Genomic DNA, 27,670 nt, shown 5'->3' on the forward strand with positions numbered 1-27,670 from the left:
GTGTGTGTGTGTGTGTGTGTGTGTGTGTGTGTGTGTGTGTGTGTGTAATCAGAGAGAGAGTGAGTGAACTAGAGAAGATGAGAGAGACAGACATGGAGAGAGAGAAGGGAGAGAGAGAGAGATGATAGAGGGATGGAGGGAGAGAGAGAAGATGATAGAAGGGAGGGAGGGAGAGAGAGAAGATGATAGAGGGAGGGAGGGAGGGAGGAAAAGATGATAGAGGGAGGGAGGGAGTCGCCCGATCAGCTGATGAGCAGAAGTGGGTCAGCCGGGCCACGAAATTAGTGCAATGTGGTTCACGCTCGCCTCTGCGGCAGCTCTACATAAATAATACACACACACACACACACACACACACTGGCGGTGGGATTAGAGCGCCTGGTGCCTTGCCACCAGAGGATGCTGGGAGGGATGACGACATGGACCAGCAATGCATGATGGATGCAGGCAGAGATGCACATTTGATATCATAGATCACACTAAGATAAGACACCCACACACACATGTGCACACCCACACACACATAGACACGTGCACACTCCTGTGTGTGATAGAAACACCTAGGAGATGTATGTGCTTCAGGAGACAATCAATAGTGAACAAACCCCATGCTCATTAAGTTGGCAATATCTCAATCTGTGTTACAACACAAAAATACATGAACACTGCTATGATAAATGACAAATCCATTTGTAAACATATTTGGCTTGCCATTTGCGCAGCCATTTTGTTTTGTCATTATCTCCACAAAGCCAAGGTACTGCGATTAGTATTGTAGCTGCACATGCTTACAAAATCATACTCACACATAGAGATAACACATAATGCAAGTTTGTAAGCAGGTAAGTAAGTTGAGCCTTGTTATCTAGCCTGGCTAGCGCCACCACTTCTCAATGAGACGTGGTCTGGGAACCAAACGTTCATTTTCTCGTATTAGAAAAAAATGCCCTGATCCGTTTATTGGGTGCCACGGATGTCTATCAAATGCGTCTGTGCATAGCTCATCATCGTCTTGCTTTCCCCCCTGTTCTGTGATTGGTTCCCTATCTCAGGCGAAAATTTGCTCCATGGTCTCCAGGCTGCCTTAGCAGCGTGAATCAAATCGCGTGCAAGGCAGCATGGGAACACCCAGGCTACTTGTTATCTTGAATTTTGTCTTAAATCTAGTTTTTTTTTTTTATCTCATTCTCACTGGAGCAGTGCCAAACTGACTGACGTGAGAGATGGGAAGAGTCTCACTTCTGATTGGATCTCGTGAGCTCAATCGACTGGATCTCTACGGTCCCAGTGGAGTACAACACACTGGATCTCTATGGTCCCAGTGGAGTGCAACACACTGGATCTCTATGGTCCTAGTGGAGTAAAACACATTGGATCTCTATGGTCCAAGTGGAGTACAACACACTGGATATCTATGGTCCCAATGAAAGCTAAGGGGTGATGAAAACAAGCACACATACATTCAACAGAAATACATATAGATTTGCCTAACTGGGAAGGGCAAGAAATACTTAACCCAGGACCACTAGTAGTGCAACAGGACATTCAAGAATGCATCTGAAAAGGAAAGTCAAATTCACAAGCAACTGCATCTCAGATGCTATTCAAATACCACAGAGAGACTGCTTTCATCTGCTGAGACATATTGCTCAATTCAACTTACTGGATGGCAATGCATTTGAATTATTCACAAAATGGTTTCCACCTCCTGGAAGTTCCTATCAGGGCACCACGGTCTGTCTACTGCCAGGAAGTCTCCACACCCACCTGTCTCTTACAGAGGGCAGAGAGGGAGGCTATGAAGCGAGAGGCCCAAAGCCAGGGAGAGGAGGCTGCACGAATCACCACCAGCAAGGGCTTGGACTGCAGTGTGCTTGTTGACCGCATACATTTCCCCATCATGTGGCACGTAGAGTCACTGCTGACCGCAGTGGAGGAGGTAGCGGCCTGGACACTTCCAATCCACATCCAATCAGCTCTCTGGACTTCCTGATGTTCCGAGGACCTTCATCAAGATGTTCCAGTGGTGCCACGGTCTGTCCACCACAGGGTCTCCAAGCTAATCTCTTTCTCACAGAGGGAAAAGAGGGAGGCTATGAAGAGAGCTGCCCAGTGGCAGATAGAGAGGAGGCTTGCAAGGGTCATCAGCAAGGGTCTAGACAACAACCCATTTGTAGTTTTTTTATGATCACAGCAACACAGTGACAGGTAGAAAATAATACCTTCACCACTTACCATGGCTACATGTCCTAGCAATCTCTTTCCCTCTCTCTCTCTCCACCTGTGAGGGTTGATACATTGTCCATATTCTTACAGACAGATATTAATAACCACACACGGACAAAGTGGGCTGAAAACTGAACTGAAATGACAAAGAAAAGGAAATGAATGATCAATGAAGAAGTGAATAGAAACAGTGATTAATGTGTGAGTGAGACAAAGAGAAGCAGAGTTTATGTGTTTATTTTGTGCTGACCTTCATACATCCACCCTCTTTAAGCTCTCAATATCCTCTCAACATCCACTCTTGAAGTAGGAGAGCAGACATTCAGATTCAAGGACAGTACACACTGTACAGTACACAATGAGCATCAAACACATACACTCGCTCATCCTTTAACATACACACACACGCACACACGTGCAAGCACATATGTTCACATTCATGAACACATACTGAGAGAAAGTGGAATAGAACATTATGTCCAATATTTGCCAATTGATACTAAAAGTATGATTCTATGTAATGACTGTATGATATCTGTACTGTCCCTGTGTATATCTGTGTGTGACTGTATTTAGACATAAGCGGGAATATTATGACTTTGCAGTGTTTCACTGTTCTGCATGGCTGTGTCAGTAGCTATCTGCTCCGGATTACCAGGTTGCCACTGATCAGAGTCTGATTCAGTGTAGTCCATGTGAGATGGGATGACCAACGCCATCTTCCGTCAGCCTGGAAGGATACTTAAACCCTAACTATTTCCTTGTCTAGTTAGAGCAGCTGATGGATCTTTAGGTGAAGTCATGCTGTCTCTCCCTTGATGCGCATCATTGTAAATAAACTCTGTTCCTGATTTTTCATACTATTGGTCTGACTGGGTCTCTATTAAATCTATGGTATCAAAATTACCATCAATACACACGCACACACACAGTCACACATCAATAAGTACATATATTTACATTCATGAGCACGTATGGACACACAAATAATTATGATACACATAGATTAAGTCGATTATAGCCATAAATCATTCATAGCCAGCTTTATTAGTGATACCAGAGCTATCCTTAGGGGCTCAGTAGCACTGGGGTGGAATAGGCTGGTCCTACAATATGAAGGCTGCTGGTGCTTGTGCACATGTGTGTGTGTGTGTCATGATGAACACTGCATTGGCTTTGACATCAAATGTTCTCAGCAGACAATGGAGCCCTGGAGAAGAAAATGTGCAATCATCGGGAAGGAAGGGAAGCAGCTTCACTTCACTCATGCCAGAGGGAGAGTGAAAGAGAGAGAGAGAGAGAGAGAGAAAGAGAAACAATGGCATAAAGGAAGGATAGACAGAGGCGGAGAGAGAGATGAATGGGGGGAATATGACCTCCAGAGAAAACATTCCTGGTGAAAACCCCAACACGTGAGATTCTCCAGAGGCTGCTGTGGTGTGGCCTTCACCAGCCATGTCAGTTGTCAGTTGTAGAGAGCCATGGAGCCGTGGAAGTGTCCTGCTAAAACAGCCTGGCCCAGACATCAACAGTGCGGACCGCTGGGACCGTAGACAGGCTGTGTGATGAAGAATGCCAGTGGAGTGCATGTAGAGTGGTGTGTGAGATTGTGTGTGTGTGTGTGTGTGTGAGAGAGAGATAGTGTGTGCATACATGTGTGTATGTGCATTTGTGTGTAAATGTGTGTATGTGTGTGAATTGTTTTTGTGTGCACTGATGCATGCATTTGTATGTGTGTGTGCCTGTGTGCATATGTTGGTGTGGGCGGTTGCCTTGGGCTAAACTGAGAATGGACAGGAAGAGAAAATTAAGGCCCAGGACAGAGCTTTGAATTTGGCTCACTTCCCCTGCTCTCCTCTGCTACCTACCCCACTCTTCCCTCTTCCCTTTCCTCCACCTCCCCTCCTCCTCCATCTACCCTCTTCACTCTCCTCCATCTACCCTCTTCACTCTCCTCCATCTCCCCTCCTCCTCCATCTACCCTCTTCACTCTCCTCCACCTCCCCTCTTACTTCCCTCTCCTCCATCTCCCTCTCCTCCATCTCCCTCTCCTCCACCTCCCCTCTTCACCATCTACAGTTGCCTGCAGTTGTTTGGAGTGAGTCTCCCCCAGGTACTTTCAGGGTTATTCGACTACAACCAATTACCTCAACAGCGCGTGCAACAGGGGTTCCCACTGCAGTCGGCGCTGGGACTGGGAGAGCCACATCGCATGAGCTGACGTCTCTGGTTCACTCATTTATTCAGCCAATCATTGGTTTACCAGCGCTTGTGTGTTCAGATCCATCAGCTGTTTCTCTTCCACAAGCTGCTCCTGGTAGAAACAGAGGTATTACAGTAGCAGCTACTAAGGGACATGAATGTTAAACACGGAGTGTGCAATTACTGTGTTGATATTGTAACGTCAGTGTCTTCTGGACTGAGTGCTACCCTCCCAGAATGCAATGTGTGTGAATGCTGGATAGTGTAATGTCGGTTTTAGTGAGTGTAATTGCGTTTACAATGTCATGTATGTGTTAGCTTGTGTAGTCTTTCTTTAGGTTGTACCTCATATGTGTTTTACCCGGTGTATTGTATGTGACTACCCTGTTTGTGTATCGTGCTTGTTTTATTGACTTCCCTTGTGTTTCCTATGTAATGGTGTCTTGGTCTTGGTGTGAGTTTCCCGCTTCCATTAATAAACCTTTGATTGTACATCTGTGTGTTGCATCAGTCATTTCAACATGTAGTGCAATACAGATAGATGGAGAGAGAATGTGTGTGTGTGTGTGTGTGTAAGAGATAGAAAGAGAGAGAGTTAGAGAGAAACTCAGTGTACATTTTGGCAAGAGCTTAAAACTCTATACATTTTGGCCACAGAGCTTAAAGCAAGTGCAATGTCTGTGCCTGAAGTTAGCAGAAATGGAAAATCCATTCTACTGTATAAAATGATATAATCCAAGGCCATACTAAGATTGTTAAGCCTTGTGAAGATAATGGTTAAATACTATAGGTGCACATATACTCACACACACACACAGACACACACATACACACAAAAGCTCATCAGAGAGACAGGTTCAAACTAACTGTGTCAATATTTATTGGTGTTTTTTTATTTTTTAAAGTTTTGTTTAAGTTACATACTGTCATTTATTTCAGCATGTTTACACATATCACACCCTGGTGTTCTGCGCACACCACCACTACGAGCCTTGTTTCTAGTTTCCTATATACAATCAATGTGATATGAAAAGAAAGGTTATTTGGCCAAACTAAAAGCACAGTCTGTCATATACTTAAGAAGAACGCACAAACATGTTTTTCTTATTGAGGGGTGACTAAATAAGAACTATGCAACAGTTGAGAAAGCCCTACGTAACATTGTCTTGGGAACTTCATACATATCTCCTGTGTGAATCATGTCAGTGTTACTTGCTGCATGCATGTAATGCAGTTTGGATAGCAATACTTGCACTAGTGGTTACAGTGCCATGATGAAGTTCACAAGAGGAGTTGCATAGCTTTTATATAGTCAACCTTATTAGAGAATCTTACCAAAAATATCATGACATTATTTATCTACGGTGTATGTTCGAGATTCAGTTTGAAACTAAAGTGTAGGGTAATGCAGGGGGAGGAGAGGAAGTAGGTGGTGGCTTTGGTTGTGAATGACACATTTACTGAATATTACATTTACTGACTTCAGTGTGCATATATAGCAAAAAATGTCCAGAAATAATTATCAAAAAACACACATAATTTTGAGAAACATTCCATAACTCTTTGTAACATATTTAGGTTTTTTTTTTTCAAATTAGAAAAAAAAGGCTGGTAAGCAACATTGCATCATCTGAAAATAAAAGTGCACAGGACAATAAATAACCGGTGACTCCTCACCTGAAAATACTGACAAGAACTGGAACGTAAATGCATTTAAATAACACAGAGTAACACAGGTGTGTGTAACAGACTATGGCACCACCTTGAGATGCACATTTTCAAAATACGCAGGCCTTTAATTCACAGGCCTCATAGAGAAACAAAACAAAACCCCTCAAAACCCCTCCGTGGATTTTTAGTATGTGAGTAATTATTATCATTATCATTAGCAAATAGCCTACTCAAATACTCAAAAGGACAACACTCAAGCCAACATTCAATGATTTGGAAGGGGGTGAAGTGAGGAGAAGGGGGGAGGGGTCTCAAGTGAATACTTTTAACTCATACAGGTAGCCTACAGCACCTGATAACCTCGATACAGCAAAATAAGAAAAATGGAGGAGATCAAAGAGATCAATCACTCCCCTCCTAAACAACCCCCACACACATGAGCAGAACATTCCGGGAGTTACAGTTCGCTGAGCTTCAGTTGCCGTGGAGGCTCAAAGCTGAGCTGACGTCTTCTGTGTTGTGTTGTTGCGTAGCAGAGCGCTGCATGGGCGCTGAGCGAGGATGACTGTCTGCCCCAATTCACTGCCCGGGACGGAGACGGAGGGGAACGTGCGGAAGCAACGGTTGTGACATAACGGGCATTGCTGTGTCAGGAGCTCAAAAGCCTGTGCAGCTTGAGAATAGCCTCAAGCTCTGCCGCTTCCAATAAAAAGGCCGATGGAGGGAGACATGGGAATAGAGAGGGGGAAGAGAAGGTATGCACACACAAATACACACTCTCTCATACACACAAATACACACACAAGCACACAACGGAGACACGTAGTGGTTTTTGTTCAAATAAGAAAACAGCTGATGGTATCCTACAAAAACGTCCACATCCATGCCACGCTCCAGTCCTTTTAGATAACTATACATATTGTCGTTTTATGTTTCTGTTAAAGTTTAATCATAAAATAACAACATGAGAAAAATAATATCTGCATCTTTATATACTGTATTTAAATCGGATTTCAAGTAACAATCCTCGCGCTTGGTAGTGTGCGCCTTGGTAACGAGCTTCTCACAACAGCCAATGATGGGTTACCATTCCTATCAAATACATCTGACTGTTCACAAGCTCAAGCTGGAGACCTTACAGGATACAGAGAAACATCTGGAACATATTTTAAAAAATCACTCGATACCATATGCTAAGCTACCTCTGGATTCACCTTAAAGCGGCAAAAAATGGCTTCCCCAAAGGCTACACATGCATTTACTTCAATGCAAGTAACCATGTTGGGTTATGTAAAACTCCCTCCAAGGTTTCATGTTCTAGCCATGACATTTGACAGACTGTTTTCTTATTGGTCTAATGGTTGACCCTTAGTCAAAAGTTACAACACAGCTAAATAAAATCAATCTAAGAACCCTTCCACAGAGGCCCTGCCAAAATCTTCTCTAAGCCTCTAAAACTGTTTTCCATGTTGTGTGTGTTTTGTTTAAATACATCACAACATTAAGATGAAATAGACTTTGATTACATTCGTCCATGTGAGGCAAGTACAGCTTTTTGTCCCTGACATGTAAGCATTGCTTGCATCCAATGCTACAAATGTCTGGAAATAAAAGACCAATCAAACCCTTACCTTGGCAATTAACTTCCTGTTCCTCTGTATACTCTGTGTCTCTGGTACTGAGAGGGAGAAAAGACCCCAATACTACGAGTGTAACAGATCAAGATGCTGTCCTAAACGCACTGAATAAGCAAGTCACAAACCACCATCATTATAGCAATGTACAGCCAGGGCTTGATAGATCTGAAATACTGAACACGAAATGTCATCCCTTTTTACGTCATGACAATAAGCTGAACGTTTTACAGACAACCAGAAACACATTCAGTCTATTCACGACGCAGGGGACAAGAGCAGACCTCATCGAGCCCAAAAATATGAATCTCGTGGTTCAGACTTGACAGGAAATCGTGGCCCTCAACAACATTATTCCCTGCACCTCCTGGTGTAAAGGGTGATTTGCTTAAACTCGTTTGTTCTCGTCTGACGTGCAAAGCATACATTAATCCGACTCAGCCAAACCTTTTTTCGCTCTTTTGCTCATCGAAGCATGGTATAGCTATTACTGATCCTGAGCTGCGCTTTGTGTCGATTTTGGACATTAGAATTATGGAAAGAAGACACCCTACCCCCCCCCAGCAAGCCACCCACCTGCCCACCCCCAGCCTATCTCCTCACAGCAGTTCAATATATCCCCCTCAACTTATGCCATTTCCATTGTTATTAGTACTTTTTTTTTGTTTCTTTTACTTTTTTTTTGTTGTTGTCCACAAAATATTTCACGAGAAGCACATACAGAGTATTCACAGCAGTCTTTACATTGCGTGTTCTTGTCACGATTAACTCCGGCGTCCTAAAGCTTAGGCCTGGAGCGTATGTACAGTTCTGAATTGGCACTTGACAACGACGTATGGATCTCCGCCATTAGTTTCTTCCTCCGAAATCCCCCTCCCCGTCAAAAAAGGAATCAAACAACCAATTTAAAACAAAACAGTCAAATCTCTCAAAATGGCCGCCTCTCTCCCCATTAGCTCCTCATCACAGGCGTCCAGTGCTCTTCCCTCCTCAGCAGTTTTCTGTGTTACATTACATGTATTAGATATAGAATTCATGTTCATTTTTGAGAACAAGGAGTTCTCTCTCTCTCCCATGTCGATTTATTTCTCTGGGAAAGAGGAGAGCTCGGATAGTTGGGAGGGGGTGGTGGTGAATGTCTCCCTCGGCCGGTGGGGGTCTGGGGTTCTTGGGGGTGGGGTGGGGGGTTGGGGGTATTAGTCCAGAGAGAGCAGCGGCTGCATGTTCTCCTCCTCACTCTTCACCTTCTCTGGTCTCTTAAGCACCCCAGGCTCCACAACCGATTGAGACCTGCGCGCACACATGAATAAAATATGGCTGGTTTGTGTTTGGCAGCATGCCTCTGTGCTATATTTTCTTGAGTGAGTGTGTGTGGGTGAACTTTTTTGTTTGTTTGTTTTTTTACAGTATTCTTTTTTTTATGCAGGTCTCTGTGAGCAATAGTCAACCTGTTTGTGTAAGTGTGTGGTTGCTGGCTTTTGGTGTGGTTGCTGTAGGTGCATGTAAGTCTGTGTGTGTGTGTGTGTGTGTGTGTGTGTGTGTGTGTGTGTGTGTGTGTGTGTGTGTGAGGGTACATGGTGACTAGAAAGATGCTCCTTCATCTTTATTTTTCTGAAAATTGATCCGGGGTCTAACGATCGTATGTCATGTGACCAAATTCCCTGTGGAGCACAGTAAGTGTGTGAGGTGTGGGTTGTGTTTAAATAAAGCCAAAGACACAAACAAACACACACACACACACACACACACACACACACACACACACACACACACACAGAGAGAGGCTGCAGAAGCACAGACATGCATCACTGTGAACGAAGCTATTCCAGAAGCCTACTTTCTCCCACACTAACGGATAGCGACTGTCTGCCACAGGAGCCAGTAAAGGTCATTTCAACAGTGACAGAGAGAGAAAGAGAGACGGAGAGACAGAGAAAAAAAGTCATCCTCGGACACAACGTTGACCTAATTCTGATTTATTTCCCTGCTACAGGCGTAAGCAGCTTTAAAACGAGGGGGTAGCCATCATTCATTGCATACAAATCTGGGACAGCTTCATCATTGGTGTCGCAGACTAGTGCTCTTTCTCTCTCTGTCTCTCTCTCTCTCCTATCTCTCTCTCTTTCTCGTGTTTTCCTCTCTTTTCCAAAACACACACTGTCAACACCTGTGTGAAGAAAGATACACGCCCTGCTGGCATTCCCATGTCACAATCAAGAGCCTGATTTCACTGTATGCCCAGGAAGTAAAGCACTAAAGAGAAAGGATTCTCTGGGATTCACAGACTCAGTTAAACTAAATCACGCAGGAGCAAATTCAAAATGCTCCGTGACTCATCGCACATCATACGATCTTTGAAAAAAGAAAAAAAAACCGACAAAACATCCTCCGATTATTAATGAGGGGCTCAATTAGAAATCATAATCACTGCACTTAATTCCTTCTTGTCCGTGTCCCCAACTGCATTCTGAAACACTCCAACGAGGCTGTGGAAACGAGTCACCCTCTCTCTCTCGCGCGCTGATCCTCTCGCGTATAAACAAGAGTGAGGCGAGCGACGCTCATCAGCGACTGAGTGCTGTTTTTAATCAGGCGAGCGCCCAGTAATGCTGGCCTGACCTTTCTAGCACAGACGGGGCGAAAGCAGAGCTAATTGCACCGAACTGAAACACGTCGTTGTTGTCATGGAGGGGGCACGTGGGGCCGGGGGTAAACTTTTGTGTCTAATTTACAGCTTTCTCGGAACAGACCCCGTTCTCTCTACGAAGTTGGCCGTGGGCCTTCCAACTGGCATCATTGCCACAATGAGCAAACAAAAGAAAACAAACAACATAATAAGCACTTTTTCTATGTCAATTGTCAATGTTTATGAATTCATTTGTTTGGGCTTATAGACAAAAGGCGCATGGCACATTTCTCAGTTACTAAAAAGATTCTGAATCCATATAAGAGCCATTAGTACTACTGAGGACACTACTGTTTTTTCATTGCACTTTATTTTCCATGCTCTAGTTTGAGGGGCCAAACACACAATGCACACAAACACACAAAGCCAGGATTCTTAAAAGCATATTTTGACCACTCATGTACACTTAGAGAAAGTCCTTTGAACGTACATCAGTGATTCTGATGGGCTTTGTCGCCAGGGGCAACGCTGGCATTGTGACATCATGACATTGCGTTTGTGCAGAGGGCTTAGTCAGGGAGTACCGTTAACGTCAGGGGACAGAAGTGAAGATGAGCTCAGCGCCATCGGTAAAAACTCCCATCAGCCCATCTGTTCATGCTCCAGTAGGTGCAAGAGTGAGAGTGAGGGTGTGTGTTTGTGTGTGTGTGAAGGGGAGTTGGGCACTAAGGGATACTCATGGTGTGCCCGTGGCGTCATCGCTTCCACCTAATGCTGATTTCACGGCCCAATAAGTCGAGACACCTAGCCCCGAAGACAACCGGGGCAGACAATGAACTCCCACATTCACTCCAGTTCATTACAAAGGGGCCTGCTCCATTTATCTAGCCATTTGCGAGGGAACGTGACCAAGCTGAGGTGAGGGAAGACGTTTGTCACTGACTAATCTCTCAGGGAGATCACCATGCCTGTGGTAATCATTCTGCTCTGGGACAGACATGATGAAAACATAATGAATCTTAAGCATTAGTCCAAATGGAAAAGTCTAGAATAAACAAGTTTGTTAAAAATGAAAATGGCTAGCCCACTGCAAATACCACAAGTGGCAATTTTTGAATGAGTCACTCATATTTTTTTTGGAAGGGTATTAGAATATATAAAACAAATATTGCACTGTTTGGTTTCCCCTGACTACAGACCTCACATCAGTCATCTCATCCTTGAGCTGTTTCATTCTCTGTCTCTCTCCCAGGCAATCTTGCGGATGATTCAAATGAATGAGCTTTTGGGCCTCAGCCCACAGAGACAAACAAATAGCGCTCCTCGTTGGCTCGCCAACAAATTATGCCATCTAATGAGAGCTATTTTTTATCATTAACTCATGCTGCCATGATCAGTGCACATATCAACCCCATCTCGACCCCGTCCGCTGCATGCTCATAAATCGTTACTGTTCGAGATGGGCTTTGGGATTCTAAAAGAACACTGTGCTGGACGTAAATACCTAACTGTTCATGCAACAAAACATGTAACACAAAAGAAAAAAACCTAAATAAGCAAACATCGGGACTGACGTTAAAGTTCAATGAGCATCATGCCATGGCACCAGCTCAATGGCTTCTGAATGAGTCATTTGATAGAGTCCTTAGAATCGTGAGTCACGCTAAACAGACTAAAACTCACAAACCCTGTGTGGTATCTCTCCCGTCTTCATCTCTCTAACATTCTTTCATTTTGTTTCCCTCTTTCTGTCGTTTGTTCTGTTCCCTCTCTCTGATAAACAAACAAACATTCTCACATGGTCCATTTGACATGCAGACACACACACACACACACACACACACACACATGCAAACACACACACACGGAATACATCACCTCTCCGCCTAAACGTCACAAACAACAGCGGCAGCAGTCACCGACCTCTTCATGGTTTTCGGAGACAGGTCTTTCTCCAGGTCCTTAACGGAGAGCGTGTATGACTCGGGGCAGTAGTCGGTCTCTTCGTCGTAAGCGTGATCGAGCAGGGTGCGCGCCCAGGTGCCCATGTCGTAGGGGGGCAGCATGCCCCCCAGCTCCGAGGGCAGTATCTCGGGCAGAATGAGCTGGTGCAGACTATTCAGGTTGTTTCCGTGCATGAAGATCTGAATGGGGAGGAGGCTTACGGTTAAGATCAGGAGAAATAACAGGGCCAAATACGCACACACTAATCCCGACGCAGTGAGCTTCCTGCTACAGCGGCGCTCGGGAAGCAGTGAGTAGTGCCTTGCTCAAGGGCACTTCAGCTGTGGATGTGGGCATGGGAGAGCAGTGCTCAACCACTTCTCCAGCCCACATTTTTCCTACTGGTCGGGGATCGAACCGGCAGCCCTTCGGTTACAAGTCCGAAGCCCTAGCCAGTAGGCCACGGCTGCCCCCCATACACACATATACAAAGAACTTCAGGCAATCCAATGTTTATTTAAAGATTATAACAGTTGTCGACATAAACTCACGCACGCACACACACACACACACACGCACGCACACACACACACACACACACACACACACACACACAGACACACACCACATAGCCAAAAAGGTCTGGAGGCATAAAAATGTTTCCTTAAATAGAGTGGAAAAAACAGGCTTATACAGAGGCGTGCTTAAAGGCAGGCAATTTAGCGTTTGTCTAGACAGATTAGCATGATATTTTTCTCCATGGGCATGAAGGTGGACTGACTGCATGAACCGTAACTAATAGGAGCATGAGCAACACATTGCCACAGGCTCTCGCTGTATACAGCCATATGTACGACGGCTCACATACCTTATTTCATACTTCAAAACAACGCACCAGGGGACGGATAACAACTAGTAGGTGGTGTTTAGAACAGGCGTGCGCAGTGTTTATGAAGCTGACAAAGGGCTTATCCAGTCCCAATATAGTTCAATTATGTGTGAGTGCACAATGCTAGCAATTTTATATGGTGTGACTAACTAACATTTTTATTGCCGTATTACCTCTGTCAGTGCGGTTATGTTCTCGGTGATATGTTTTTTCCTTTGTCTAAACAGGATTAAAAGACGACTACCTGCTCGATTTTCTTGGTGGATCTTAGTGGGAAGGTGTAGAATGGGCCAAATGACAAATATGCAGAGATTCTAGTTTTATTTTCTTTCATCTTACAGTAAATAAGTTACGTCGGAGTGACGTAACGATAACGTGAGGTGAGTCACAGTGAGAAGGGTCGGCAGTAGTACGTTTTTATCTCTTACCCTTTTCCGTGTTTTGTCCTTCAGGAAAGGACGTATGACGGTGTACAGTGCATGAATGTACCACGGCTGGTTGACAAAGTGGATCCCTCCGAATCGGGCTGGGAAGCTATCCTGTTGGCAACGAAACACAGGAAATAAAACAGAATAAATAAGAGCACACTTTCAGCTCAAGACAGGCATAGTGTAAAAAATATTCCTCCAGTTGATCTTGAAAGTGTAATTTCTCTCTTGTGACGGGAAGAGGGGCTGTCAATATAAGCCCTGCTCTACATTCACAACTCATTAATAACAAAGAAAAACACTTTTATTGTATTCATTCCTCCCTTGTGGGCTCTTGTCACCGTTGGCATTTCTTTGATTGTTCCATACATATTTCACATCCACGACTCATCAAAAGATGTGTGCGTACAGGAAACACAAGACCACATGGTGGAGAAAAGGGGGGGGTTAAAAGGAGGGAAGCGTCATCCTCACCTGATGTGTGGTAGGAGGAGCACACAGCAGCTGTCTGCAGTTTGGATTTATGAACGTGTTCATCTTCACGCACACACACATACGCGCGCGCGCACACGCACACACACACATATGCCGTGTTGCGTTCTGCATTGCAAACGTCAGCCCTGGCCTTGGGTAGGCAGTCACCACCCGCAGTAGCACCATGCTGCCATGACGGCCAACCTGATGGCGCGTCACGACCCTGTCTGATCTGATGCCGCCTGACAGGGCAGCGGCGGCCATCAAAGAAGCTCCCTCGACAAATCTCTCATCCTGTGAGCCACATCAAACACGTGGGCCAAATGTCAAGCACAGGTCACACTCTCGTCACTTCCATGCCACTCACTCTCGGCAACCTAATGCACCTCTTCCCAATGACAAGCACCATACAGTCTAATGTACTAATCATACTTATCATAATTGCTCTTATGACGTTATTATACTATTAAGTACAGTGTGATATATATTGCAAAAACACATTGACATTTTGTAGTTGTGTACAATACGACAATACTTAGATTGGGACTATGCTTAGGCTTATGAACTTTAAGTAGAGAGTATCAAAGTGCTGTTGCAGTTGCATTGATGATTACGGCCTTTAAGTGTAATTAAGTGTAACCCAGTAATCTAAATGGCTGATTTAATACAATACCTTTACATTTAGACTTAATGGATTTCTGTCTTCAATGAAACCCACTACTAAACAGTCAGGGCATGTGCATTAACTCAGAAACACTTTCGGGGGAATTTCTTCGAGTGATGCACTGTCTGCTGACCTGCTCTTTTTTCACAGCTGAGACGTGCACTTAGTGAAAGGGAAATAATGGCTACCTTTCATCTTGGAGTTGATTCAGACAGGGACTTTATGGGGCTAAAGGCAAACTTCAGGGAAGTCAACCTGTGATTTCTTTATTGGATGCTGGGGCTCGGTCTCAGTGGGGGGAATAGCTGTTGCGTGCATGCTGAATGTCAATAAGACAAAATACTACACCGAGTCAAGCAGGAAATGTTCTGTTCTAATAGTCACTTATGTGGCTCACACAGTTAAAAGCCTTGCACCCTGTGCAAACACCATTTTTGGTACCCATGTAATTTTCTATGTATAAATCTATCTGAACCTGTCTATTAGTCTGTTGTTCATTGATACATCTATCTACAGTATATAAAGAAGATCTATATAAGCAAATAATTATCAGGTAAACACAGGTTTCTAAAAAAAGCGGATGATTTGGACAAATGTCAAATGTCCTTCAGTTGTGCTATGCAAGTTGTGCAAGTGCTGCTGAGGCAATGGGAACTGAAAAAAAAGATGTTTTAAGTAAAATATTCATTCTGAGGGCTTCCAGAGTCCTCAGTGTGTAACTTGATCTTTCTTTTTCTTGTTACCATAACAAGCACCGGAAATGTTCACAGCATTCACTCTCTGCCTAGACTGGAAATGATCCGTCTGTCTGTCTGTCTATCTGTTTCTTTATCTATCTCTTTATCTCTCTGTCAGTCTTCTTCCTGTGTCTCTTTCTCAGAATAACCCGAAAACACCAAACAGATGGGGCCGCTTCCCTCCCTCGCTCGGCGCTCCGCAGAGCCGACTGCCCGGGCACGGTGACAGCGCCACGCTTGCAGGCAGCCGCCCCACGACTGTACCCATGTCTGGCATGGCCCCTGCGGCACGACGGCAGACAGCTGCGGGTAGAGCGTGCGGGCGGCCCCTGGCCTGCGTGTGTCCCCTCGGCAGCTGGCTCCGGGCACGGGGCCTTGCACTCACACACACACACACACACACACACACACACACCCGCAGCCGAGCTGGCACCACATATGACACTGGAGGGTGAGAGTGTGTGTGTGTATATGTATGTGTGTGTAAGTGGAGGGGGGGGAGAGAGGTGGCGGGTGATGGCGCCACTGCCGATGCCATGCTAAAGAGGGCATAGGGGCAGCGCTGGCGAGGACCACTGCCACCATCTGCCAGAGCACTCTCGGAGAAAAGGGCTGGCCATTCAGCGCTGCACAGCCTGGGCAGTGGTGTGTGTGATAGTGTGGTGGGTATGATAGTGATAGTGTGGTGTGTGTGATAGTGTGGTGTGTGTGTGTGTGTGTACGTGCGTTTGTTTGTCTGTATGTGCATTTATGTGTGTGTGTGGGTGTGTGAGCATGTGTGTGTGTGTGTTTGTGTTTGTCCTATGTATTTGCATGTATGCATGTGTATATGGGGGGAGAAAGTATCTGTGTCTGTGTGTGTCTGCGTGCGTGAGTGTGTGTGTGTGTATGGATGTGTGTGTGCATGTTTGTGTGTATAAACACGAAAACATTGTCCACTTCCAAAAATCTCAAAGCCAACAGATGGGTAGCAGCAGCGTGTGACGTCCTGTTGGGTGGTTCCGACAAGGGGAGCTCAGTCATTAGTACCGCCTTTGATGCCTCTTGTCACAGCAGTTGTCTGATACCAGCAGGGAATGTATCTCCTTCTTTTTTCCCCATAAACTGGAGGTTACTGAGGAATATTTACTGAAATTGACATTCCAGTCACTCAGAGATAAACACAGGATTTAAAAAAAAGACAACACTTAAACGCTTTTGTTTTGTTTTGTTTTTCATCCGCTGGAGTCCAGTGATGATGGCAAAGGTCAATAGAGCCTACATTGTGTTGACTGCTACACTAACCACTCATCCTGACTGGGAAAAGACCCAAAGTGGACAGACTAAAGGATTGCTTGCAAATATATCCTCTTACGCATATAATCACTAAAATGAGACTTAAATTATAATAGCCCTATAGAAGATATTTATTCCAGATTACTGTAAATCAATTTTCTGTACTAGTTTATTGATGGCAATATTTAAGGCAGATCTCTGTAGAATCAAAATGTTGGTAGCAAAAAATAAATGTGGCTAAAATTGTGGCAAAAAAAAAATGGCTAAAAAAAATTGTTTTCACTTTTTTGTCACTGAAATGAGAATGTGTGTGCTCTGCTCTCCGAGCTTCATAAGGAAGCAAAAGGCCTCAGAAACATTTCCAATTAACTGTATACTGTAGATGTAAATAAATAATCTTCTCTGGAGAAAAGGGGCCTGGAACTTGCATTTCTTATTTGCATGTTCTAAGGCACCAGACAATGCTGTGGGATATAGAAAGGGAAAAAAGGGGGTTGTTGTGCTCAATGCTTATTAGCAGCCATTGGGGGAGAAACTGAATTAAATGAAAATGCGGGTGATGAAAAGTGGCTTTGATGGAGTCCTGTTTTTGAAACGATTCTCCATAGCCTGCCCTCGCTCACTTCTGTGTGTGTACGTGGAGCTATAGCCTCGAAGATAACTCAGCTAGCTCCGTAACAGATTGGGCCCTGATCTGCTGACAGTCCGGGCCAATGCCGGGCCAGATCTGGGCCAGACCAGTGGCTATCTGGATCCCATAAGATCGGTAGTGCTCACAAACAGCCACTTTCATAAACACTGATTTCTCATAGCAGAGCACTATCAATGTAGCTCTGGAGCCTGAAGCCATTCCTGATTCTCTTTCTCTCTCTCTCTCTTTATCTTTTTCTCTCGCTTTCTCTTTGCAGTGTGGATAAACATTCACTTAACACACAGCGCGTCAGGGCTCAGCTTCAAAATGTATCTGCAAGCCGGCTAAAAGCGCTGGTAAAACCCATCGCCTGCCCTCCAGCGTTCTCCCACAGTGGGGAGGGCAGGCGCTAGAAGCTAGCCATGCTAATGAGGGGAAACGCTGACTGGTATGATAGGTCATGTCAATACATCATGGCAGGCTCCCCAGGAAATGGGTTATCTGCGCCAGCCAGATGCACCCACTGAGGGTGGAAAAAAAAACCCGCCAGTGCTAAACCGGGATCAGTCATTGGTAGACTAAGCTACGCCATGCACCAATGGTGTCCAATCACAAAGGGGAATAAGAATCCAATGAAAATTCTCAGGGGAAGGCAGGCCATTGGGTTTTTAACTTCCCCCAGAACCAAAATTTGTTGGTTGCCACATAGCATTTTGTTTGTTTCATCCACCACCCCTCCCTTCTTCCAGCATACACAAAACACACACACACACACACACACACACACACACACACACACACACTCACTCACTGACACACACATGCTCGCCGCCTCGCACGCCACGCCGCACGCGCGCAAACACACACACACACACTGCTCCGCACGCATCGCGACGCGCCGCGACGCGACGCGACGCCGCGCGACGCTTCGCCCCGCGCATGCACACACACACACACACACACACATCCTAGATGGGAGCTGGAGGCCACATGCAGGCTTGTTAGGCATCTGCAAGCGGCACTGTTGATATCTACGCTGCATAATCCTTGACCTCTTCCTCTCAAAGCAGCCTTGATTCGCGGCCCTTCGCTCGCTTTTGTTTACCTTGGAGCACAAAACGTTGGCTCAGCAATAAATTTTGCATAGCCTGTTGCCCTTTACACAAACCCGGTCAAGCAGAAAGGCACAAAGTTGACCCTCATCCAAGACCAGACACGAGGACACAATGACTTGGCAATGGCCCATGGTCATTTGAATGTGAAGAAAAATCTATCGGAAAAAGCTAAAACACAAACATTTTGCAGTTTCTAGGGTTTCGAAAGACATTACTTCAGGACTTTAAGTGTGGGCCATTAACAGCTCTGGGTTTCTATCTATTTATTGGGAAGTTGTCGACGCTGTGATAAGTGGGAAGGGAAGGTTGAATTTGGGAGCACTGCTGGAGTGTGTCTGCATCTGCTCAGCAGTACGTATGGTTTTAAGACACATTTCAATCATCAGTCTGAAAGACACATTTCAATCATCAGTCTGTCTATACATGCATGTAACATAAATGCAACACTTTTGTTTTCGCTTCCATGTGTCATGAATTGAAGTAAAAGATATCAGATTTGTCCTATGGACACAAAAAGGGGAGCATGCAATTGGCATGCTGACACCGTGAATGTCCACCAGAACTGCTGCCTGTGAACTATATTTATGTGACACGCAATTTATTGATAATGCAATGATGCCAATATAATGAACTTGATACCATGCAACACCATGCTACATGAGAGCTGTGCGCAGATGGGGAGGTTCTCAGTCCATAAATTCATTTATAGTGACACCATTTCCATAAAACTTTTAAAAATCACAGACCACAAACTCTCGTGTTCCTTATTTCTGCTGCATTGCACCACGCAACTTGTCGATAAATTAGCAAATATTGGGCTGCATTTGGATCTTCTGTTCTATTTGTCTTATGTCCTCATTTTGTGTGTACTATCCATTTGACCTTGAGCTTGATGGAACATATCACGAGGTCAAGATAAGGTAGTGGATGAATTCATAAAGACTCAGAGAGAATCGTTTCAAAAACAGGACTCCATCAAAGCCACTTTTCATCTTCATTTCATTCAGTTTCTCCCCCAATGGCTGCTAATAAGCACTGAGCAGAACAACCCCACCTCATAAGGAAAATCTGACTCTGCTTAGGCCTAGGCTAGACTAGGCTAATGCATTATGGGAAGGCAGGTGTCGTTGACTTGTGTGACACTGACTGATTGCTGCTACCTAGCGCTAAGAGCGCTGGGAGGCTTCACCGTCACCTCTTCTTTAAAGCAGATTGGAAAGGAGGCATTGAAGCACTTTTCCTAAGCATGTAGAGAATCTGAATAGCTCTTAAGCAAAAAGGACTTTCTGAACGGCATCACCACCAGCCTTGGCATCACCACCTGTTTTCTTTGCACAATTTCGGTAGCTGTAGGTAGTGCACAGACAGTGCACATGGAGTGCATAGGGGAAGAACTTGTACTTTTAACTCAGAAACAATGGGGGCACAAATGAACATGTTGCATTTATCATTTTGATTGTTAAGTATACAACTATATACTCAGTCCATGAAGTTATTAAGGGCTCCTGGCAACCAATCCCAAACAGTCCAGCTCAATGGATACAGGGACTTACTCCACATTCTCTCCAAAACACATTTTCCAGAGAGTTCACCCCACAGCTGGGACAGAGGACAGGTATGTGGCTTAAAGGATTTCAGACAAGGACAGATAAGAGATAAGACTGTCCAATCGATTCCTAACGCATCCAGGGGCACTCTAAGCTCACATGAAGCTCAGCTATTGGTGCAGAATAAATACAATTTAAAAGAGCTTTTTTTATGGCTTTATAAATAAAAAATACTATTTTATAACAAGTAATAATGCTGCTAGAAGTAAATGGTAAAAGTAAAAGAGTGGTGAGGTTATGGGGGACCCTGTGTGTGTAATTAAATTCTGTTATAGCTGCCACATTTTGATTGTTGTATAACTATTATGACAAAACTGTATTTCTTTTACTTTAAGCTCTCTCCTGTGTAGGAGGGTACAGATGAGGACCAAGAGGCCATTTTGGATTATTTCCCTGTATCTGTCTCTCTTTCTTGTTAATTGTGAGGCGAACTGGGCATTATTAAAGGAATTATGCGGAGTAAAATGCACTTTAGATCAATTTATGGATGATTGGGAGTACATACGTTGAGTTGACATCAAAATCATGTCATTCGGATGTGTTTTGAGAAAGTTGATTTTGATTTTTTTTTTTAGTCAAAAACTTCGTTAGCCTGGAAGTGACCAGGGCAAGTCATTTCACCGCTACAAAACGCTATTTTTATACCTCTTCTACAGTTCCAAACAACATTACACTTACGTGGTAGTGAGTAGAGGGTCCCTAAAGCCAAACCACAGTATCCCGAGGTCTTTATGTGGTCGGATAGAGAGTCCAGAATGAATTTCATCAAGCCAGTACCTTTCGAATGTTGCTGCTGCAGCTGATCTTTAGGGGAAAGTCCGTAGGAGTCGATTGCCGTGTGGAGTAACACACTCTGGAAATTCACAATTTAAATTTTTTTTTTTTTTTTTTAAAAAAAACATAGTCCAGTATTTCTTCGAAATTGAAATGAAGTTGTATGGACTGGACTATGTTTTTTTTTTAAAAAAACAGCGAATTTTGAATTTCCAGAGCATGTTACTCCACACTCGGCAATCGACTCCTACGGACTTTCCCCTAAAGACGCCAGCTGCAGCAGCAACAATCCCGGAAAGGTAAGTGTAATGTTGTTTGGAACTGTAGAAGAGGTATAAAAATAGCGTTTTGTAGAGGCGAAATGACTTGCCCTGGTCACTTCCAGGCTAACAAGTTTTGACTAAAAACGGTAAAATCAAACTTTCTCAAAACACATCCGAATGACATAATTTTGATGTCAACTCAACGTATGTACTCCCAATCATCCGTAAATTGATCTAAAGTGCATTTTACTCCGGATAATTCCTTTAAATCTCCCAGCACCAGAGCAGTTGAAGAATGTGCCACATTCCTGCACTATTAATACTTCAGATGATGACTTCACTTAATGGACTTCAGTCACAGACGGTGATGATGTGAGTAACCACTAGAAATGGTTAGTGTGAAACGTTACATAATTTAAAGGAGAAGATGGGCTAGCTTGAGTAATGTGCTTAAAATATGATCCTGGATAAAAGATATTCCTGTACACACACACTGATTCAGACAACGTGGCCTTATTTCCTGTCGGATAAAACCATAAATTATGGCACACATACACACACACACACACACAATAGACACATACACACACACACCAAGGCCGCATTCTTTCTGTTCATTATACAGAGAAAGATATGTCCATGTGTGGCGAATAAATTAACCTCTCCATATATGATAGGATACGGTTTGAAAGAGAGGGAGAGAGGAGAGAGAGAGAGGGAAGAAGAGAGAGGAGAAAGAGAGAGAGGAAAGAAGGGAGAGAGAGTGAGAGAGGAAGGGAGAATGAGAGTGACAAGAGTGTGTTTCTCTGTGCGAACGCAGCCCATCCGAAGGGCGCATAGCATGACGGTTGGACAGGTTGCCAAGGCAACTCAGTACGGGGTGGGATTGAAGGGATCGGTGGGCTGTGATTGGCCGACGTGCACGGGTTCTTTCTCCCCACCAGGAGAGACAAAAGGCCTGTCCAAGACAGAGAGCAGAAGAAAGCAGTGCACTGACATAACAAAGCTTGGCTTCAGGAGGACTAACTCCCCACCACAGTTCCCACCTCATTCAGACCGTCTCTGTGGTGACTTTGCCAAGGGCCAACATTTTCTATATGCTTGCGTCTACGCCTCCTCTTGAATGAGCTGTGTTGTTTTCTATCTGTTTGTTTACCACTCAGTTTATGTGTGTGTGTGTGTGTGTGTGTGTGCGTGCTTGCGTGTTTATACACACATACACACACACACCACCACCACCACCACACACACACACACATACACACACCTAACCACACACACACACACACACACACACACACACACACACACATATATATTGATTGACACAGATATATATTGAAGCACGAGAGCTGAAATGCAGAGCCAGCTCTCTGTGTCCTTTAGCCTGGGTGTTCCCATGCTGCCTTGCGCGCGATTTGATTCATGCTGCTAAGGCAGCCTGGAAACTACCGCACTAATTTTTGCCTCAGATAGGGAACCAATCACAGAACAGGGGGGAAAACAAGACGATGATGAGCTCTGCACAGACGCATTTGATAGACATCCGTGGCACCCAATAAACGGATCTGGGCATTTTTTTCAAATAAGAGAAAATGAACGTTTGGTTCCCAGACCACGTCTCATTGAGAAGTGGTAGCGCTAGCCAGGCTATGTGTCCTTCAGCTGAGTAACATGCAATGAACCATTGTATCACCTTGATACTTCAGTGTGTGCTTGATGAAGGAAGAGACTGACAGATTTATATGGTGTTGTTATGGCTGTACCCCACCCCCTACTTCTATACATGCTTGCACACAAGAGGCACACTGACACACACACACACACACACACACATACATACAAACACAGGCACGCACACATGCACGTACGCACACACACACACACACAAACAAACACACACACACACACACACACACACACACACACACACACACACAGATACTGTACACATACATACAAACACAGGCACGCACACATGCACGTACGCACACCCACACACCCACCCACACACACACACACACACACACACACACACACACACACACAGAGTTATCTGAGGCCCTGTTACACTTCATATGATTTCTCTCATAAGCAAGAATTGAAGTGACAAGCGTACTGCCTGGGTGACACAAGCCCCTTTCTGTCATCCCCCAAATTCACCAGGGGGTCCTTCACGTTGGATTTCTGAATTGCCCAGCGCTGGCGTTACCCTCCACTGACTGGACCCCTGAACCCCCGTTTGAACCACGGCATACTCCATGCGGCCAAAAAGCACACTCAACTTACATTCCTCTCAGTGCTCTCTTGGAAGCGAGATAGCAAACTGGACGCCATTTTTTAACAATGTAAATTAACCCATAACTTATTTTTTTCTGCACTTACAATTTTATTTCAATTTATTGACTGGATGGCAGTGACAGAAGTAGTCCAGAACCTCTGATTGGCTTCATGTTTGGAAGAGTAGCTGCTAATGGCACTGATCAATTATTCAAAGTGCTCTGTCTGGGGGTGGGAGGCAGGACTGGGGAATAGGGAATGGTCTCATTATGACCAGGCTGTGTTATGCAGTCAAGAGGCTTTGTGGACAATAGCCTACGTGTAGCCTATTCTTGAAAAGCATTCATTTTCAATTCAACTGAGTCATGGAATATTAAATCACCGCTGGAGCCTTTTGATAGTTTTGGGATTATTGTAGCATGCATGCTCAGCGTAGTACTGGAGGATAGCTCTGGCATTTGTCATTTGGCATGATTCACTGTCTGTATGTTTCACTAGTTATGATAGTAATTCCATTGTTTTGGATGGGGAAAATCACCTCTTTCCCCCAAGATAAAAATGTGGCATATTGTTTATATAAACCTTTCTCTTTAGCCAGACAGTACAAAAACATTAAAAGTGTGAGAACCAGATTTTGAAAGCTACAACAGAAGCAAGTATAATAAACACAATAAATCTACTCTGGCTGAGATGAGAAATCTTCTATGCTCTTGCTGTCCCACATAACTAGAGGCTGAAATCTCACACTTTCTCCTGGCCCTGTTTCCTATTCGAATTGTAAGGGGGTTTGTGGAAAGGATGGACGACACACACACACACACACACACAGATACAAACGGAGAGGAGGTCCCATTCATATGGAGCCGTAATGCGCAAAGGGAATAATTACCGGAGCAGGCTAACATCAACCACCTGCTCTGGGTCCACTCTGCCCCCACACCCCCCTTTCCTCCCTCCCTCCCCCACTTCATCCCCATGTGGAGAGTAAGAGGCTGGCTGGCCCGTTGGGTCTGCCTCTCGTGCACTAATCCATCTCTGCAGCCAGGAGGCAGAACCAGAACACTCTGCTGGAACATGTTGCCTCGGACAGGTGCCACAGAGAATGAACCGCCAGGTTTATCGGGGTCCTAGTGAGCTGAGACAAATTCAGTGGATATGTATGTGTGTTGCCGTGGGGTGGTGAGGGGGGAGGGGGCTGTGTGTTGTGTGTGTGTGTGTGTGTGTGTGTGTGTGTGTGTGTGTGTGTGTGTGTATGTGTGTTATTAGTGAAAAAGGGCATTTCTATGAAACCATAGGTAAGCAAAAGCAAGTGTTCGGCTGATGGGTGACTGCTGGATAATGGTCATGTCAAACAACATGCAGTCCAGGTGCCAGTGCCTCACCTGTAGTCCTTCTATGGCCAATCGCAGCATGCTCGGTGTGAGTTTGGAGGCCTGTTTGAAGGTGAAGTTACTCCAGTCGATGATCAACACAAATCCGTTCACCTGTAGCTCCGGATCCTCAATCATGGCCTCCAGCGACAACAGAATTGCCCGCAAAATATCCACAAACGTGTACCTGTGGAGAGGTCACACAATTGTTACAACACACAACACGGAAAGAACAACATGTAATACTATTCTCCACACATACATGAAATACATGTATGTTACTCAGGCTCCCTGATTCCCTCAAATGACTGAGATAAATAGACAAGCTAAGTGATGTAACTGATGCACGTGGAATCTACTTTTTCAGAAAACATTCCTTTTCCTCATTCATTTGTACAAATGAGTGTGCTATGAAAATGAGCATGAAGGGAAATCAAAATATAGAAATTGTAGAAGCAAGATTTTTTGGGGTGATGGAGATGATCATAAATGGGCCTACAGTATGTGGTCGGAAGGTGCTGCTGAGATGCTGAAATTGACTACTGCGCTACTGTCTTGACCTTTGCTAGTGGCTCATCTATTGTAAGCGGATAAGGGTCTAGTCCAAAAAGTCAAGAAAGATAGTGGTACATTTCAAAGGGTCGTTTAACTGGTTAGTTCCACTGTGCGCACTCTGCCTGTCGACAGCAATTAGCTGCTCCAACAATTACATGAAAAATTGATCATTAGGCTTACTGACCACGCTGCTTAAGATTGGCGTTTGTGTCAAACAAAGTGGTCAAGTAAGTAGTATTTACTTTTGTGCTAACAGGGTTATTTGTTGTGTTATTAGCTCAATCAGTGGTTCTGACATTCTAGCTATCTGGGATGGCTTCCCATCCTGACAAGACTGATGATGTCGTCATCTAAACTGACGTGTACAGAATTTCAGTTTATGAATGCATCGATACATTTCATGCAAACGAGTACAAGTGGAAATGAAGTAGCTTTGTTGAATGGTGACACTGAAGGAACCGTGTTGATGGAGGCAATCCAAGATTACCTGCTCTGATCCCAGTTGGCGGCGAACAAGACCAGAATTTTCCTGCCATACCGGTCCAAGTTGGACAGCACCCCTGGAAATCCATCTTTGAGAGCTTGCTTGATTCCCGGATCGGTTGCTTTCAAGTTTTTGAACATATCCAGGTTCTGCTGGCGATATTCGAAATACTGGGCCAGGAGGCGGAATGCCTCGAAATGGTTAAATTTCCGCGCTCGGAGGAACCGTAGGATGAAAGCATCGTCTGTCCTGAGAAAGCCAATGTCTGGTCGAGTGATGATCATGTCCCTCACCTCCTGTATGTCCTGATGTAAAGTGTCAGGGTTCTCTTTTAACTCCACCTTGGCTTTCTCCAGCGTCTCCGGAGAAAGGCCTGCTTGTAAATGAGTCATTGTCCTTGTTCGAACGCGTAGAACGAAACAGTAAGAAAGTGGCACAGCAGATTTGGGAAAATTGCCAAAAAGAAGACAACAATATTAAATGCGTCACGTATTGACAAGCCTATCTGTGGTGCTTCCAGATTAAAACATGACTTTAGAGATCGTCCTGAGCATGATCAACGATAGCAATCTACTTCCCAGTCAGCAGCACAGTTGTGAGTTTACCTGTATACAAGTTCTGGTTATCTATTTTCTCTACAATATGTTCGCGTACATTCAAACTGTCGTATTGAGCAATTCAAATGCATATGGCTTCAGCCGATAGAATTACTGTATCGGGTGAACATTTATACATTTAACCTGGCGACGTCGGTAACACTAATGCTCAAGCCGTTCATTCAACCATCCCCACCCAAAAAGACCTAAACATCACCATCCCCATTAAAGCATTATACTATCCTACCATCAAGCGGCCAGGCAATGCGGCACCCTGCAGCAACTCTTGTCACAACTCTCCATTCTGAATGCATTTTAAACCTTTGAACAGCAGCCATGGGTTGCTAGAAATTACAGCAAAAGCATCGCGGCGATGTTGCTCGTCGATAGACTCGGGGTTTCCCGACGGCTGATTCCCATCCTGTGTATTTGTTTTCGAAGATTCCCTTTATTGTTTCGGTCCAAGTGCCCCTGTTCCCGGCGCCGTATTGCCTCGGTGCTGTGGTGGCGGGTTTACGTCAGTACTGCTGTTGCCGCTTTGTTGCTGGTGAAAGTGACTTAAAACCATCGCTCCGGTGTTACAGTCAGCCCGCCCGTCATCACATGGCGGCAGAAGAGGAGGAGGGGAGAGACGTCCTTTCCTCTCGCTATTCACATCCGAACACCTGCTCCGTGCCTGCAAACAGCTAGTGTCTCTCAACCATTTTAAACTTAAATTGCTGCTTATATCCTGCGTTATAGACACCACTGATTTATTTCCATTCGCAATAGAATGCGTTTATCAGTGAAAAGGGATCATAACGCAACGAAGATATTTGATAATGTTTTTTTTCAAATAGCCTCAAATGGTGATATTTTGTATGTTTGAGGTGGGCAGCTTTGTCGCTCTGCATATTGGACAAAAATCCTGGGCACTTCTATATTTATAACAGAGTCTTAGGGGTCAACAAATACAGTAGCCTAAGCTATTGCTGCAATGAGTGGATCACTGTTAGAACAGCCTACTCCTTTCTACCATTACGTCAACATTGTGATGGGAACGTACCATTGTTCAGTTATAACTCTGAACCTGTCTTTCAGAGGAGCTTGATTTATTTTGATATGACAATTATCTTGTATTTTCTAACGTTTGCTTGAATTAGATACATTTTACCATAATACTATTAAAACATAATCTGACGAAAGACTGCATCCAAACGGTTGTAAATAAAAATCTGCAGGTGTT

At 44.5% G+C, this 27,670-nt stretch overlaps 1 protein-coding gene across 2 annotated transcripts; it reads right to left on the reverse strand.

Annotated features, from left to right (window-relative positions):
* Positions 1-8,324: 8,324 nt before the first annotated feature.
* Positions 8,325-27,283, reverse strand: clvs2 (clavesin 2). Of its 2 annotated transcripts, none has more exons than XM_048251431.1 (5): positions 25,853-27,283; positions 24,823-24,997; positions 13,621-13,731; positions 12,283-12,503; positions 8,325-9,023 (listed from the first exon to the last, which is right to left on the reverse strand). In XM_048251431.1, the coding sequence occupies exons 1-5, from the start codon at positions 26,239-26,241 to the stop codon at positions 8,930-8,932; spliced, it is 990 nt and encodes a 329-aa protein (XP_048107388.1). In that variant the 5' UTR covers positions 26,242-27,283; the 3' UTR covers positions 8,325-8,929. The 2 variants fall into 2 exon arrangements, with proteins under 2 accessions (XP_048107388.1, XP_048107389.1); XM_048251432.1 differs by having other exon boundaries at positions 8,907-9,023; positions 12,238-12,503; positions 25,853-27,278.
* Positions 27,284-27,670: the final 387 nt, after the last annotated feature.

This window comes from Alosa alosa, chromosome 8 (assembly GCF_017589495.1).
Source record: "Alosa alosa isolate M-15738 ecotype Scorff River chromosome 8, AALO_Geno_1.1, whole genome shotgun sequence".
Taxonomy (NCBI): domain Eukaryota; kingdom Metazoa; phylum Chordata; class Actinopteri; order Clupeiformes; family Clupeidae; genus Alosa; species Alosa alosa.